Source organism: Pelophylax lessonae (assembly GCF_965119305.1).
Source record: "Pelophylax lessonae genome assembly, chromosome: 8".
Taxonomy (NCBI): Eukaryota; Metazoa; Chordata; class Amphibia; order Anura; family Ranidae; genus Pelophylax; species Pelophylax lessonae.
In genome coordinates this window covers 297561346-297578575 of record NC_138775.1, presented here as the reverse complement: position 1 = coordinate 297578575, position 17230 = coordinate 297561346, and the positions used below count along the sequence as shown (strand labels likewise).

The following is a 17230-nucleotide window of genomic DNA, read 5'->3' as shown; positions in this document are numbered from 1 at the left end:
AAGAGCAGGAGCTGGCCGCTTCACAGTAAGTCTTAGGCAGGAGCGAGAAGAGCAGGAGCTGGCCGCTTCACAGTAAGTCTTAGGCAGGAGCGAGAAGAACAGGAGCTGGCTGCTTCACAGTAAGTCTTAGGCAGGAGCGAGAAGAGCAGGAGCTGGCTGCTTCACAGTAAGTCTTAGGCAGGAGCGAGAAGAACAGGAGCTGGCTGCTTCACAGTAAAGCCCCATACACACACGCAGATCGTCGTCATACAAATGTTCGTCTTTTCTCCCCGGGATGTCGGTGTCTGTCGAAAAGTGCAAAGACAGCACAAGGACAGCACAAGAATTTTGTCTGCAGACTTCAGCTGACTGCAGAAGTGATGTCATGTAATGGTTAACTTTCCCTGTGTTTTTTATTTTCTGAGCATGCCCAGTCTTGCAAATCTGCGGTCTGTCGGCTGATTTCTGTACTGACAGGCAAACAATTGTCCGTTCTGGTGTCCGCAGACAAAAATTTTCATGTTTGCAAGAAAGACTCTTGTCCGCGGATTGTGTGCAGACAGCTGTCGGAGGCACCATACTAACACGCATACAATCGGCAGATCTTTCGTCCGCAGACGTTTGTATGAAGACGATCTGCGTGTGTGTACGGGGCTTCAGTCTTAGGCAGGAGCGAGAAGAGCAAGAACTGGCCGCTTCACAGTAAGTCTTAGGCAGGAGCGAGAAGAGCAGGAGCTGGCCGCTTCACAGTGAGTCTTAGGCCCTGTTCACACCTGAGCATATTTCAGCTCGTAAAATGCTCATCTCTGAAGTCTCAAAACTCCCAACAAGTAAAATCCCAATATATAATATCCCATTATTTAGTACCTAGGTGCCGGTGGCCATCGTCCCTAATATGTAGAGAAAGAGGGAAACCCCCCTCCAGTGGAGTTGGGACTGTAAGAGCCGGTTCACACTGCCGCAACCATAAGTCGCCCCATGTCGGAGCGACTTTTTATCGCGACTTTAGCGCGACTGGTGAATTATTTTGCGCGACATATGACAGACGACTTTGTATTTGGCCAATCAGAATATGATGTGTTGTGACCTAATTCCCCTTTTCTGTTTTTTTTTTTACTCATTGCCTATCGGTGCCACGTATCGGTGCCACGTATCGGTGCCACGTATCGGTGCCACGTATCGGTGCCACGTATCGGTGCCGCTAGTGTGAATGGGCTCTAAAGGCGACCGTGCACCCAAAAAGGCAAACTAAATTTGTCAAAAAATATAACTATTTGTATACGCAGTAAAAATATTACACGATCAACAAAAACCTATAAAAGAGAACTACATGTGAAGAACGGCTCATAGGGTATGGTCCTAGGAAGGTATTGGAAGATGGAAAGCAGGGGTATGTGTGACTAGAAGAGCCGATGCGTTTCGGGCAGTAACCCTTCTTCAGGAGTCAGACACTTAAGCCATGTGGATTTACCTATGTAGGTTCAAAAATGTAGTATGTAAGTTTTTTGTATATAAACGTTGTAAAAAAAAAAAAAAAAAACATATCAAATATATAGTTAGTGCATACATACCACTTTATATACCCAAATGGACCAAGGAGCCATAAATGTTAAAACCCGCTTAGCCACTTGCTGGTGGCTTCATAGTTGGGTCTTCCCGCTACTACTACCCCCTCTTTACTGCATGCACATGGCATATACTCAGGGGAGGGCCTTGAAAGTCACACAGGTTACTTCTGTGGAGTGGTGGGGTACCCAGGTGCCGGTCTGGGGACCCCCCTCAGCTAGACCCAGGAGGGTGTCTTCGAATATTTCGCAACCTTTTCGGTGCTCGGAGGCCTCAGCCTGGTCTTGAGATTAGCGTGCTTCTAGTCCTCCTGGGAGTGGGGTGGATAGGGGCGGGATATCATCCAATCACCCTATAATTGCAAATGTACTGGTTATCGATGCAGGGGATAAGGTCAGGTTTGATCACAGTTGATACCCTCTTGCCCCCATTTCCATTTATTTTGCGCACCTTGAACTTTCTCCAATGATACATGTTATGTCTTCTGATTGTTTTATCGTTGGCTTATGTGTGTTACCTGGATGCTCATGTTGATTTTTTTTTTGCTTGTTCTATATTTCATCCATGTCATAACCTGTTATTGTGGTTCGATACCTGTTTCGATAAAATAAAAACTTTTAAAACGAAATGTTAAAACCGGTAAAGAATACCAGTAAATAAATGTTTGAGGATGTCAAGCACTGAGGCCTAAAGGCTATAGGCTGAAGCAAGGATGAAAGAAAAGTTGCCGGGATATCGCATACGGACAAATCCCACAGGGATCCAAGGCAGGCCCAGGAGTAGAGCAGGTCCTAGAGCAGGGATCCTCAAACTATGGCCCCCCCATGAGGCATTGTAAAACTGACATGACTAGGCATGATGGGAATTGTAGTTCCTGAACAGCTGGAGGGCTGTAATTTGAAGACCCTTGTCCTAGAGAGACCTACATACCACATACCCCTGCTTTCCATCTTCATATACCTTCCTAGGGCCATACCCTATGACCAGCGATTCACATGTAGTTCTCTTTTTATAGGTCTTTGTTGATTGTATAATATTTTTAATGTAAAGTTATATTTTTTGACAAATTGCGTTTGCCTTTTTGGCTGCACGGTCGCCTTTACAGTCCCAACTTCATTGGGGGTTTTTTTTCCCTTTCTCAACAAGCATAATCCCATTTGTTTCAATGGCCCTTGTTCATTTCTGAGCGATTTGTCTCCTGAAGCAAAACGCCTGAAGCTCAAATACATGAGCTTCTTTTTTGTCAGATTACAGGCGTTTTTGTTCGATGTCATTTCCTGCCTCCAAACACCTAAAAAAAAAACACCTAAAAAAAGCCTGAAGACACAGAAAAAACTCAGTAAAAAGCCTAAATAAAGCCAAAAAACCGCCTGAAAACGATACGCTCAGGTTTGAATGGAGCGTTGGGCTTTGCTCACATCTAGGCGATTTTCTGCTCTAATGCTGGCCATACATAAAATCATTCAAACTCATTTTTGGAAAACGAACACTCAGCCGCGAGAGCAGGCCGATCGTGTCATCATGTAATGACCGCTAAATCTTTAAATAGACATAAATGAATCAGTTTTTCGTTAATTTTCTCACATACACCGAGTGCAAACAGTTCATGCGAGAAACACATTCACCTTTCAATTTATCGTTCAGCAGAATTTTCAAAACTGTTCCTTTTTTGATTTTTCAGCTCTGAAAAGTTAAAACCAATTTTCTATTTGTGCCCATTAAGTGCCGGGTCACACTTATGCGATGTGGGAAGGCTGCGAATTCGCAGCGTGTTCCCACATCGCAAACGCACCCCTGGCAGTTCAAACTGCCATCTGCGATATGCAGGGGGTGTCAATGTAATGTTAACGACACCCCCAGTTTGATCGCATTTCGCAGTGCGATCTTACAGTTCGCACAGGATCGGATCGCACAAGTGTGAACCACTGTGCGATCCGATCCTGATGCGGCTGAAAAAAAGGGTCCTGTGCGTCTTTTGTGCGGGTGCAGTGCGAATTTGGCCAGACAAAGTGTATGGCTGAATTCGCACTGCACATCCGATCGCATGTAATGAAGGAGCAGAACCTGCACTAACTGGACAAAAAAAACAAACGGACCAAATGATAGATTTTCGAATTATTTTTCCGCTAGTGTATGGCCAGCATTAGCCTCAGCTCTACAAAAAAAAAAAAAAAAAAACTCCCAACAAGACAAACCCCATTAATTTCAATGGCCCTGTTCACATCTGAGCTTTCTGTCACCTTAAGTAAAACGCCGGTCGCTCAAAATGTATGGACCAATTTTTTTGAGCAGTGTATATGTGGTCAAACATTCCCATAGACACTCCTAAACCTTGTGGACGGCCTTCCCAGAAGAGTTGAAGCTGTTATAGCTGCAAAGGGTGGAGCCAACTCAATATTGAACCCTACAGACTAATACTGGCCATACACTAGTCATTTGGTCCGATCGTTCGTTTTTCATCCAGTTAATGTGCACAAATAGAAAATCGTTTTTAACTTTTCAGAGCTGAAAAATCGAAGGAACAGTTTTGAAAATCCGCGGACCGAACGATACATTGAAAGGTTAATATGTTTCTCGGCCGACCTGTTTGCACCGGGCATATGTGACAAACTTAACCAAAAAACGGATTCCATTGAATGATTTATCGTTCGAAATTCGGTCATTACATGATGGCACGATTGTCTTTTCACGGCCTTTTTCGAGATATTTCGGCTATTGTTTGGCCAGCTTAAGACTGGGATGCCATTAAAGTTCATGTGTGTAAAGGCAGGCGTCCCAATACTTTTGACAATATAGGATAGATAGAGATAGCTAGAGATATAGATATATATCATATATATCATATATCTCTATTACAGTCAGGTCCATAAATATTGGGACATGGACACAATTCTAATCTTTTTGGCTCTATACACCACCACAATGGATTTGAAATGAAACAAACAAGATGTGCTTTAACTGCAGACTTTCAACTTTAATTTGAGGGTATTTACATCCAAATCAGGTGAATGGTGTAGAAATTACAACAGTTTGTATATGTGCCTCCCACTTTTTAAGGGACCAAAAGTAATGGGACAGATTAACAATCATAAATCAAACTTTCACTTTTTAATACTTGGTTGCAAATCCTTTGCAGTCAATTACAGCCTGAAGTGTGGAACGCATAGACATCACCAGACGCTGGGTTTCATCCCTGGTGATGCTCTGCCAGGCCTCTACTGCAACTGTCTTCAGTTCCTGCTTGTTCTTGGGGCATTTTCCCTTCAGTTTTGTCTTCAGCAAGTGAAATGCATGCTCAATCGGATTCAGGTCAGGTGATTGACTTGGCCATTGCATAACATTCCACTTCTTTCCCTTAAAAAACTCTTTGGTTGCTTTCGCAGTATGCTTCGGGTCATTGTCCATCTGCACTGTGAAGCGCCGTCCAATGAGTTCTGAAGCATTTGGCTGAATATGAGCAGATAATATTCCCCGAAACACTTCAGAATTCATCCTGCTGCTTTTGTCAGCAGTCACATCATCAATAAATACAAGAGAACCAGTTCCATTGGCAGCCATACATTCCCACGCCATGACACTACCACCACCATGCTTCACTGATGAGGTGGTATGCTTTGGATCATGAGCAGTTCCTTTCCTTCTCCATACTCTTCTCTTCCCATCACTCTGGTACAAGTTGATCTTGGTCTCATCTGTCCATAGGATGTTGTTCCAGAACTGTGAAGGCTTTTTTAGATGTTGTTTGGAAAACTCTAATCTGGCCTTCCTGTTTTTGAGGCTCACCAATGGTTTACATCTTGTGGTGAACCCTCTGTATTCACTCTGGTGAAGTCTTCTCTTGATTGACAGTCATAAACTTACCTCCTGGAGAGTGTTCTTGATCTGACACACATACACCTACCTCCTGGAGAGTGATCTTGATCTGGCACACATACACCTACCTCCTGGAGAGTGTTCTTGATCTGACACACATACACCTACCTCCTGGAGAGTGATCTTGATCTGACACACATACACCTACCTCCTGGAGAGTGTTCTTGATCTGGCACACATACACCTACCTCCTGGAGAGTGATCTTGATCTGGCCAACTGTTGTGAAGGTGACACACATACACCTACCTCCTGGAGTGTTCTTGATCTGGCCAACTGTTGTGAAGGGTGTTTTCTTCACCAGGGAAATAATTCTTCGGTCATCCACCACAGTTGTTTTCCGTGGTCTTCCGGGTCTTTTGGTGTTGCTGATCTCACCGGTGCGTTCTTTCTTTTTAAGGATGTTCCAAACAGTTGATTTGGCCACACCTAATGTTTTTGCTATCTCTCTGATGGGCTTGTTTTGTTTTTTTCAGCCTAATGATGGCTTGCTTCACTGATAGTGACAGCTCTTTGGATCTCATATTGAGAGTTGACAGCAACAGATTCCAAATGCAAATAGCACACTTGAAATTAACTCTGGACCTTTTATCTGCTCTTTGTAAATGGGATAATGAGGGAATAACACACCTGGCCATGGAACAGCTGAGCAGCCAATTGTCCCATTACCTTTGGTCCCTTTTAAAAAGTGGGAGGCACATATACAAACTGTTGTAATTCCTACACCGTTCATCTGATTTGGATGTAAATACCCTCAAATTAAAGCTGAAAGTCTGCAGTTAAAGCACATCTTGTTTGTTTCATTTCAAATCCATTGTGGTGATGTATAGAGCCAAAAAGATTAGAAGTGTCCACGTCCCAATATTTATGGACCTGACTGTGTATGTGTGTGTGTGTGTGTGTGTGTGTGTGTGTGTATATATGTATGTATATATATATATATAACACACACACACACAGTGCTCAGCATAAATGAGTACAAAAGTGAGATTTTAATCAATCTCAATGAACACAAGAAAAATTTCCAAAACTTGTTTCCCAAATTATCTCAGGACAGCACCTGGAGAGAGCGTAGCTCCACCCCATTTCCCAGGAAACACTGCAGTCACCACTGTAAAGACCGGACACTTCCACTATGGCCTCAGTTGTAGGGTTTCCACAGCCATGCTGGAATTGCTGCGGGGTACCAAGGGTGTACTACGCTCTCTCCAGGTGGAGAAAGGTGAAGGGCATACGTTGGTACTTTTTTTCTTTTTTTCAGGCCTGTTTACAGACCCCCCCCCCCCCCCCCCCAGCAGATAATGAAAAACAAGAATGTCAGTGGGAAACTTGCATGACTTTAGACCTGGAATTAACCTTTAAATATCTTGACCTATCCAAAACTTAGACCAGTCAGTATTAAATCCAGAAATGCTGGGTCATATTTTAGTTCACCGATGCTCTGACATTCATGTGTTCAATACTTATCCCGGTCATTCCATTTTATAACGCAGAACTTAAATTCTGAAATTTGTTTTGGTGACTTTGTATATATGGATTGGATGGGTTTTTACTGACGTGGTAAAATTTTCATGTCAGTAGCCCCTTTAGAAATATATTTACCTAGAAAAATGGTGATGTCTTCAATACTTATTTTACTGTGTGTGCGTAAATTTTTATTTTTTACAATTTTATTTTTACTTTTATAAATAGACTTTCCGAGTTAAGAAAGGATCTTGAAAACACGCAGGTTGAATTGGAACAGCTTCGGGAAAATCGCCAACATCAAATGCAGATGTTAGAATCCACAATGCGACAGCGTGACATGTATCGCATACTGCTGGCTCAGACTACCGGCGTCACATTTCCCCCAGCAGGTATGTGGTGTGTTAGAATGGATTTATTCTCACTGTTAGAGAGGAAAAAGAGGCTTAAATATATCTAAACCAGAAAAAAAGTATTCTATAGCAGCTTACCATGGGTTAGTTTTCCTTATTTTACTGGCTCCCCCCCCCCCCCCCCCCCTTATCCTTCTTTTTTTTTTTTTTTTTTTTTTTTTTTTTTTAGGCCTTAATATTACATAAAACCCCCAAAACATTATATGTAGTGTCTGAAAGTAGAGACCCTAAAACACTGGTCTCCAAACTGCGGCCCAAATACCAATGATGGGGCACTATTCTTCCCACTGACATCAATGATGGGGCACTATTCTTCCCACTGACATCAATGATGGTGCACTATTCCTCCCACTGACACCAATGATGGGGCTCCATTCCTCCCACTGACACCAATGATGGGGCACTATTCTTCCCACTGACATCAATGATGGGGCACTATTCCTCCCACTGACACCAATGATGAGGCACTATTCCCCCCTCTGACGCCAACGATGGGGCACTATTCCCCCCTCTGACGCCAACGATGAGGCACTATTCCCCCCTCTGACGCCAACGATGGGGCACTATTCCCCCCTCTGACGCCAACGATGGGGCACTATTCCCCCCTCTGACGCCAACGATGGGGCACTATTCCCCCCTCTGACGCCAACGATGGGGCACTATTCCCCCCTCTGACGCCAACGATAGGACACTATTCCCCCCTCTGACGCCAACAATGGGACACTATTCCTCCCGCTAATATTACCACCTACTACAGATGTTATATAATTTTCTCTTTCATTCATTGATGGACAGAGTTCCTGTCATTCTTGACCATTGGGTTATGCTGTCCCTACAGAAGTAGGACACTAGGCAGAAAAAAAATTCTGGCTACACCCATGGGCAGTCCCCGGTTGGTATACTTCCTCTTGAATAGCTGTTCTCCCCCCCCCCCCCCCCCCTACCCCAAGAGGGTTTTGGGGTGGACGTGGGCCCCTCCTTGGGATGGTCGGACTAGCAGGTTCCCCTCCTTTCCTGCAGGCACCCCCTCCCCATCTTGTCCCTCACCCCTCCATATGCTGGAGATGGATTTGTTTTGGGTGGTCTGGCCACTTTGCTGGGGTGGGGGCAGGGCGCTAACTGGTGATTTGGGGTGGTGCCATTTTCTTGTAGCCTGTGTGTTTTTTTGCACGGCGGCCATGTTTGTCTAGTCCCTTGACAAGCAGGTTAAGTATAACATAAAAAAAAATTGCCTTTTTTAGGATCACTTTACCAAGAGATCTCCCTCCCCTCTTCCCAGTGGCACCCACCAATCCAATGACTGGGTCTGCTGATGGAAGGAAACATTGCCGGGGGGGGGGGGGGGCACCAACAGAAATGAAGTTGTCAGATTTACACACACTCCGATGGCTGCAGTGGCAGTAAAAGAGTTAAAGAACGCATAGAACTTTGTTTTTTATTTCCGCTCCCAGGAATTTACGATTAGTTTACAATGATTATTGCTAATCTGGATTTATCAGAACTCTTTTATTGTCTTTTTAGATGAGACCTCAATGACTTCAACTCCTAGGAAGTCTCCGGGATCTTCTCAGCCCCCATCTACCCCAACGCCTGCAGTACTGCACCCAGATTCCACAGAGGCTGCTGAGGCCAAGGCTGCTCTTAAACAGGTGATTGTTTAATTTACCTCTAAGTAACTTTTAACTCTGGATACATCGGAGACTTGCTAAAAACTGAAAGTGAACCTGGATTTAAAATGTGTGTTTAGCTATCCTGTAGATCAGGGGTCCTTAACTACCGGGCCGTGGACCATGAGGGTGCCAGGGACCTGTTGGGGGCCGGGCTACTCGGATGGAAGTGGGCGCCAGACGATTTAGCCAGCACAACCTGCACTGCCACCCTCCCACCAACAGAGGGCCCCTGATTCCCTTCTGTGGTGGCCTTACCTACAGATCGGAAGGAGAAGAGGGAGGTGGGCCGGAGGTGACAGGCTACGCACTCGGTAGGGGACAGGTTACGCCAACACCACGTACCCCCCCCCCCCCCCCCCACCCCCCCTTCTGGAAGTAACAGGCTGCAACAAAAGATGAACTGCAGGGAGATCAGACAATACTTTGACCAGTCCTCTGTCTGCTTCCATGGTTCAGGTTCTTTTTAACCACTTTACCACTAGAGCATTTTGCTGTCTTACGTCTGGGCCACTTTTTGCGATTCGGCGCTGTGCAACTTTAACTGACAATTGCACGGTCGTGCGACGCCATACCCAAACGAAATTTACGTCCTTTTTTTCCCACAAACAGAGCTTTCTTTTGGTGGTGTTTGATTACCTGTGCGATTTTTACTTTTTGCGCTATAAACAAAAATAGAGCGTTTATTTTGAAAAAATAACAATATTTTTAACATTTTTTATATGAAATTCCCCCCAAAAAATGTAAAAACCAATTTTTTTTAAATTTTTGGCCAATTTGTTTTCTGCTACCAATGTTTGGTAAAAAAAATCGCAATAAGCGTATTTTGATTGGTTTGCGCAAAAGTTATTGCGTTTACTAAGGGAAAGATTTCTGTCATTTTTGGCGTTTTTTTTTTTAACGAGTAATGGCGGCGATCTGCGATTTTTTTTGCGGGACTGTGACATTGCGGCGGACAGATGGGACCCTTGACTGTCATTTTTGACACTTTTGGGGTTACCAGTGACATTACTGCAGTAATCAGTGCTATATATATATATATATATGCACTGTTACTGTAAAAATGACACTGGCAGGGAAGGGGTTAATTTTATTAGAGGGAGGGGTTAATGTATGCCTGGTGCTTACTAACGTGTGGGGGGGGAGGGGACTGAGTGAGCCAGGGACAGATCGGATGTTGAGCTATGCTGAACACTCCGATCTGTCACTCCCTGTCACTTAACTGGATTCCCCGACGATCGGGGCAGAGCAGCGGCGATCGCCGCCGCTCCTACCCTGGCCCGACTCCCGCTGTGACTGAAAACAGCGGGAGCGCGCCTACAGGGGAGGAGTCTAGCGACGTAGGTCTACGTCGCTAGACGATAACGAGCCACTGTGCCGCAGTAGCAGCACAGTGACTAGAGGTAAAGCGGTTAAAGATCAGCATTTTTTTTTTTTTTTTTTTTTTTTTTTTAGCTTAGACCCTAGGGAATAAAATGGCGGTTGTTGCAATATTTTGTCACACAGCATTTGCGCTGCAGTCTGTTAAGCACAATTTTTTTGGAATGAATACACTTTAATGAATAATAATCCCAATAGTTACCCCAATTTTTTTGTAAAATGTGAAAGATGTTACACCGAGTAAATGGATAACATGTCATGTTGGGTAAGTCCAGGCAAAAACTAACTCTCTAAACTTGCTCTCTGCTACATTGTAAACCTAATCTATCTAACCCTGTAAGGTAAAAATCGCTGTACTTGCCTATTCTGCAGCCGATCCGGTCTGGTCTCCAGCGGCAGATGCTTTATGCAGGAGAGGACTGACAAAGGGTGTGAAATGGCTGGGAAGTGACGTCACCCATAGCCTTACTATGGGGTTTCTGATTTCAGTTGCCTTTCCTGCACCCCAGTGAAGCCGCCGCTGATGCTGGGACTGGACCTGATCAGCTGCAGAATAGGCAAGTACGGTGATTTTTTTTTTTATTTGCAGGGCTAGATTAGGTTTACAACGTGGCAGAGAGCAGCTTTAGTGTTCGTTAGGTTTTTGTCGGAACTTCTACTGTAAAAATGCGTATCTCTGTAGGCGACGCTTTAAAAAATGTTTACAGGTTACCAGTTTAGAGTTGCAGAGGACGCTCTAATGATCGCAGCAATAACTCACATGTGGTTTGAACAAAGTTTACATATGCGTGTTGGACTTGGGTGTGCGTTCGCTTCCGAGTACGAGCACCGAGTGATAGGGCGCTTTAAAAAAAAATATATATATATATATTTTACTTTTTTTACACTGTCCCTTTTTTTTTTTTTTTTTTTTTTTTTTTTTTTAATGCCTGAGAACTGAAAGTGCATCGGTCTCTCTGGTCCTCCAAGGGCATAGACCTGAGTTGGTGCCGTCGTGCACTCAGTTGCCCAGAAAACCGCTGCACCGGATCACTTTCCGGGTTTACCGACCGCTTCAGTAGGCTCAAACTACCAAAAAGGGGGAGGCTGAAGCACCTCTCACCGCCTATAAAAGTGATCCTGCAACGAACCCGCTCGCGGGACCACTTTAACCACTTAAGCCCCAGGCCTATTTTTCACACTCGGTGTTTACAAGTTAAAATCCATTTTTTTTTTTTTGCTAGAAAACTACTTAAAACCCCCAAACATTATATATATATATATATATATATATATATATATATATATATATATATATATATATATATATATATATATATTTATATATAATTTTTTTTTTATTTTTTTTATTTTTTTGAGACCCTAGAGAATAAAATGGAGATTATTGCAATATTTATCACACCGTATTTGCGCAGCGGTCTTCCAAACGCAATTTTTTTTTTGAAAAAAATACTTTATTAAATAAAAATCCAGTATAGTTAGCCCATTTTTTTCCATAATGTTAAAGATGTTACGCCGCGTAAATAGATACCCAACATGTCACGCTTCAAAATTGCGCGCGCTCACGGAATGGTGACAAACTTTGGTACTTAAAAATCTCCATAGGCGCGACACTTTACAAATTTCTACAGGTTACCAGTTTAGAGTTACAGAGGAGGTCTAGGGTTCAAATTGCTCTCGCTCTAACGATCGCGGCGATACCTCACATGTGTGGTTTGAACACCGTTTACATATGTGGGTGGGGTTTCCGTATGCGTTCGCTTCTGCGTGCGAGCTAACTGGGACAGGGCGCTTTTTTTTTTTTTACTATTTATTTTATTTGTTTTTTTATTTTACACCGTTTTTTAAAAAAAAAAAAAAAAATTTGATCATTTTTATCCTATTACAAGGAAACATTCCTTGTAATAGAAATAGGCATGACAGGACCGCTTTTTTTTTTTTTTTTGTGATATCTGTGGTCAAAAAGTCCTCAGATCTCACAAGTACACTAAAGCATGAAAATAAAAAATAAATAAAATTAAAGAGGAAGTAAACCCTCCTCTACAACTTGTACCTATAGGTAAGCCTATGATAAGGCTTACCTATAGGTACTGTAAATATCTCCTAAACATGTACAGTTTAGGAGATATTTACCTTACATGCAGCCAGTGACGTCACTGGCGCATGTGCTCTGAAGGAACGGCCGCTCGTGCCGTTCCTTTAGAGTCCCGTGCCGTGACTGTCGGCTCTAGCGCGCGTGCGCGGGAGTGACGTCACCGCGGCTCCGGCCAATCAGATGGCCGGATGCCGCGATCCCGGAAGACGGGCGACTAGACATGTCGCCCGTCATAGAGGTGAGTGAGCGGCACGGCGGGGGCTCGTTCTGAGGTAAGTATTGCATAATGAGCTAATATGCGATGCAAACTAGCTCATTATGTCTTTCTTTTGCAGGGTGTAAAAAAAAAAAAAAAAAAAACTCAAAGAGTTTACAACCTCTTTAAAGAAAAAAAAATGGGGCCTTTAAACCGATTGCTAGGCAACGACGTTTGCCGTGGCTCCGGTCCTCCAAGACCATAGAGTCGAGCGAGGGCAGGCTTGCCCTCGCTCGACTTCCTGTCTCTGAGGATCCGGGACAGGATCGTTTTCCCCGCTGCCGGCAAGTCCGGTAAGCGGGGAAAAGTACTGGGACGCGGCGGGGGGCACCTCTTCCGCCCCCCCGGAAGGGTGATCCCGCGGCGGCTCCGCCGCTGGGACCACCCATCTCGGAAAGCCGACCGTCCGCAGTTTAAAAAAATGCCAGGGTTATGGTAGCTATCTGCTGCCATAACACCGGTATTTAGGTTTAAACTGCCAACGTATATAGTCGTTGGGCGGTCGTTAAGTGGTTTACCTTGTAGGGAGTCGCCCACAGTAAATAGCAGTGTTATGGCAGCCAGTATTTAATGTCCATGCCGTCTGTTGAGTGCGCATGTGGCGGTGGCCTCACCGGCGCTGCTAAAATAAAATAAATATCTCCTAAACGGTGCATGTTTAGGAGATCTTTACTGTACCTACAGGTAAGTCTCTTCCCTCCTTACAGCTCTGAGTTCACTGAGCTCTGCAGAATGTAACTTTATCTAAATTTCACCCCCGAGGCCGGAACTGCTTTAAACAGTTTGCTTAGAAATGGACTTTAATCACTCTCTCTTTTTTTTGTTTTTTTTTTTTTTGTTTCTTTTTGTTGAACAGCTTCAAGATGTTTTTGAGAATTACAGAAAAGAAAAAGCAGAAAATGATAAAATGCTGAACGAGCAGAACGAGAAACTACAGGAACAAGTTACCGAGCTTCGTTCTCAAAATGCCAAAATCTCCACTCAGCTAGAATTCGCCTCAAAACGGTAATTCTTCTTTGTAACAATTTAAAGCAAAACTCCCGACAAGATGCAAATTCATGCACTTCGGTGTTCATTCATACATCACTATATTTATCTTTTAACCCTTTCGCTATCAGAGCTGGGGTTTTTTTTTTTTTTTTTTACACATGCTTAACCACTTAAGCCCCGGAAGATTTTACCCCCTTCCTGACCAGGGGGTATTTTGCGATTCGGCACTGTGTGACTTTAATGGACAATTGTGCGGTCGTGCGACGCTGTATCTAAACGAATTTGGCGTCCTTTTTTCCCCACAAACAGAGCTTTCTTTTGGTGGTATTTGATCACCTCTGCGATATTTTTTTTTTGATCACGCGCTATAAACAAAAAAAAGCGTAAATTTTGCAAAAATAGCAATATTTTTCAAATTTTTTTATATGAAATTCCCCCCCAAAAAAATGTAAAAATCAAAATTTTTTTAACATTTTCGGACAATTTGTTTTATGCTACCTATGTTTGGTAAAAAAAATCGCAAAAAGCGTATTTTGATTGGTTTGCGCAAAAGTTATCGCGTTTACTAAGGGAAAGATTTTTGTCATTTTTGTTTTTTTTTTTTTACGCGTAATGGCGGCGATCTGTTTTTTTTTTTTTTTTTTTGCGGTACTGCGACATTGCGGTGGACAGATCGGACACTTGACTGACTTTTTTGACAATTTTGGGGTTACCAGTGACATTTCTACAGTAATCAGTGCTATACATATACACTGTTACTGTAAAAATACACTGGCAGTGAAGGGGTTAACTTTTTTTGAAAGGGAGGGGCTGTGTGTATCCCTAGGGGCGTGCTTTCTACTGTGATTGGCTGTGGCTTCAGATGTATGAAGAGTGATCAACGGTTCTACAAAGTAGAACCGTATGATCATCCTTCATACACAGGGGAGAATGACAGGCGGCTTGTTTACACAAGCCGCCTGACTTTCTCCCTCTCCCCCGCCGATCGCAGAGTGACCGGCGGACATCGGGTCCGCCAGTCACACGCGCGGGGGGGTCCGTGACCACGCGGGAGCGCGCGCTCACTCCCTAGACCCTCACAAGCTAGTGACGTAGCCCTACGTCACTTTGCCTGTGAGGGGCTGACTGCCGACGTAGATCGGGGTTAGGCAGTCGGCAAGTGGTTAAAAAATCATTTTAGGCCTGAAGAGTACATAAAACAGCCAAAACCTGATATATTTTCTTTTTTTTTTTTTTTCAGATATAAGCAAAACATTGCAAATACCTCACCTGTCACACTGCCTCCCTCATATTACACTGCCCCCCCACTTGTAACAACCCCCCCACCTGTCTGACTGCCCCCTCTTATCATGCTGCCCCACCACCTGTCACACTGCCTCCCTCTCATCACACTGCCCCCATCTGTCCCACCTGTAAACAAAATTATTTTTTGAAGCATGGTTAAAAAAAAAACACAGCTCTGGCAGCGAATGGGTTAAAAGATAAATGTAGTGATGTATGAATGAACACTCCTACCCATCACTTTCTAATGTTGCATTTTGTTTTTTTTTTTGTTTTTTTTTAATTTTTATTGGCACTTTACATTATACAACTATGACACATATATGTAACAACTGGATATGTTTGCTATAATCCAAGGATATAAAAAGTATGACCGATGCATGGATGAATTCTGCACCATCGTGTAGTGATTTTTGCAGTCAGACGCCATGCTAGAGTAAACTTCATATGTGCTTTCCTATGGCATTCTGTTTAGCATGTCTGCACACTTGAGTACAGTTTTCATTATTTAGTGTATGTATATTAGGCTACATTCACACCTGAGTGTAGCGTTTTCGCGCGGTTTTACCGCGATTTTTGTGCAGGCGTTTTTAGATTGAATAGAGACCAATGGAAAACGCCTGTAATCTGCCCAAAAAGAAGCTCATGTACTTTTTTTGAGCATTGGGCGTTTTGCTCACAGCGTCAAAACGCTCATATGTGAACAGGGGCCATTGAAATGAATAGGATTTGTCTTGTTGGGCGTTTTTGGGAGCTGATCCTAGAGCAGAAAAACTCCCCAAAAACGCCTAGATGTGAACGGAGCCTAATGCATTCCTTTGTTTTACTTCTGTCTTTTCTCAGATTGATTTGATTTGTTTTTAAAAAAAAAAAAAAGTATGACCGTACCAAAGATTGTACAAATTATATTTTAGGCCTGAAGATTACATAAAACAGCCAAAACCTGATATATTTTTTTTTTTTTTTTTCAGATATAAGCAAAACCTTGCAGATTGTACAAATATTTTGTTTACTATCTGTGGTACGGTCATACTTTTTATATCCTTGGATTATAGCAAACATATCCAGTTGTTTCATATGTGTCATAGTTGTATAATGTAAAGTGCCAATAAAAAACACAAAACACAAAAAAAAAACAAAAAAACAAGAAATTCAACATTATAAAGTAATGGGTAGGAGTATTTAGTTAGAAAAAGAGGATAAAAGTAAACCTGATATATTTTCTGAAAGCTGACACCCTAGAAAATAGGTGGTACTGTAGTTATAATTTTTTGTCACACGATATTACCACAAAGATCTAAGAAATGCAAATTTTCTGTAACACTAAAGGTAATTTTAGGGCACACAAACATAATGCAATTTTTTGGAACACATAAAAGATAAGGCAGTAAATAAATTCCCCAACATGTCAAACCGTATATTTGAGTGCGCCCGGGAAATAGCGACAAACTTCAGTACCCGATATTTTCCATGAGGGACCCATTAAAAGCCTTTTATTGGTCACCAGTTTAATGTTACGAAGGAGGTCTGGTGGTAGAATTATTGCTCTCCATCATGTGTGGCGTTATATGTAACGCGTATCGCAATCGATGCTTTCCTGCATAGGCCTCCCTACATGTGCGCATACATTCGCATGTGTGTGTATATGCGGGGGTAGGGAGCTTAAAAATATTTTGGGGATTTTATGTGCTTGGGTGTAACATAGAAACATAGAATGTGTCGGCAGATAAGAACCATTTGGCCCATCTAGTCTGCCCAATATATCTGAATCCTATGAATAATCCCTGGCCCTATCTTATATGAAGGATAGCCTTATGCCTATCCCATGCATGCTTAAACTCCTTCACTGTATTTGCAGCTACCACTTCTGCAGGAAGGTTATTCCATGCATCCACTACTCTCTCAGTAAAGTAACACTTCCTCATATTACTTTTAAACCTTTGCCCCTCTAATTTAAAACTGTGTCCTCTTGTGGTAGTTTTTCTTCTTTTATTTATTTATATTTTTTTTTATTTTTTTTTACTTCACATAGCGAAAAAAAATTCCCCCATGTGATTTTTTTTTTTTTCTGGATGGCAGGTTCTCTTTAACCACCTCCCACCCGGCCATTGTACATATACGGCCGGGTGGGAGTCTCGTCCTTCTGAATGGACGTTCCGGAACGTCCTTCAGAAGGAGCGAGATCGCGCCGCCGCGGGCACGCGCAGCGGCGCGATCTCGATGTGCCTGTGTCCCTCGGACACAGAGCAACAAGATGCGGCAGGAGGG

At 43.1% G+C, this 17230-nt stretch overlaps 1 protein-coding gene across 1 annotated transcript in view; it reads left to right on the top strand.

The window, feature by feature from the left end:
• Nucleotides 1-17230, top strand: part of TPR (translocated promoter region, nuclear basket protein) — a 240379-nt gene that overhangs the window by 32041 nt on the left and 191108 nt on the right. The window contains exons 15-17 of the mRNA XM_082266381.1: nucleotides 7109-7272; nucleotides 8815-8942; nucleotides 13548-13696. Coding sequence (XP_082122507.1) covers nucleotides 7109-7272; nucleotides 8815-8942; nucleotides 13548-13696 — 441 coding nt within the window. The remainder of the gene's footprint in view (nucleotides 1-7108; nucleotides 7273-8814; nucleotides 8943-13547; nucleotides 13697-17230) is intronic.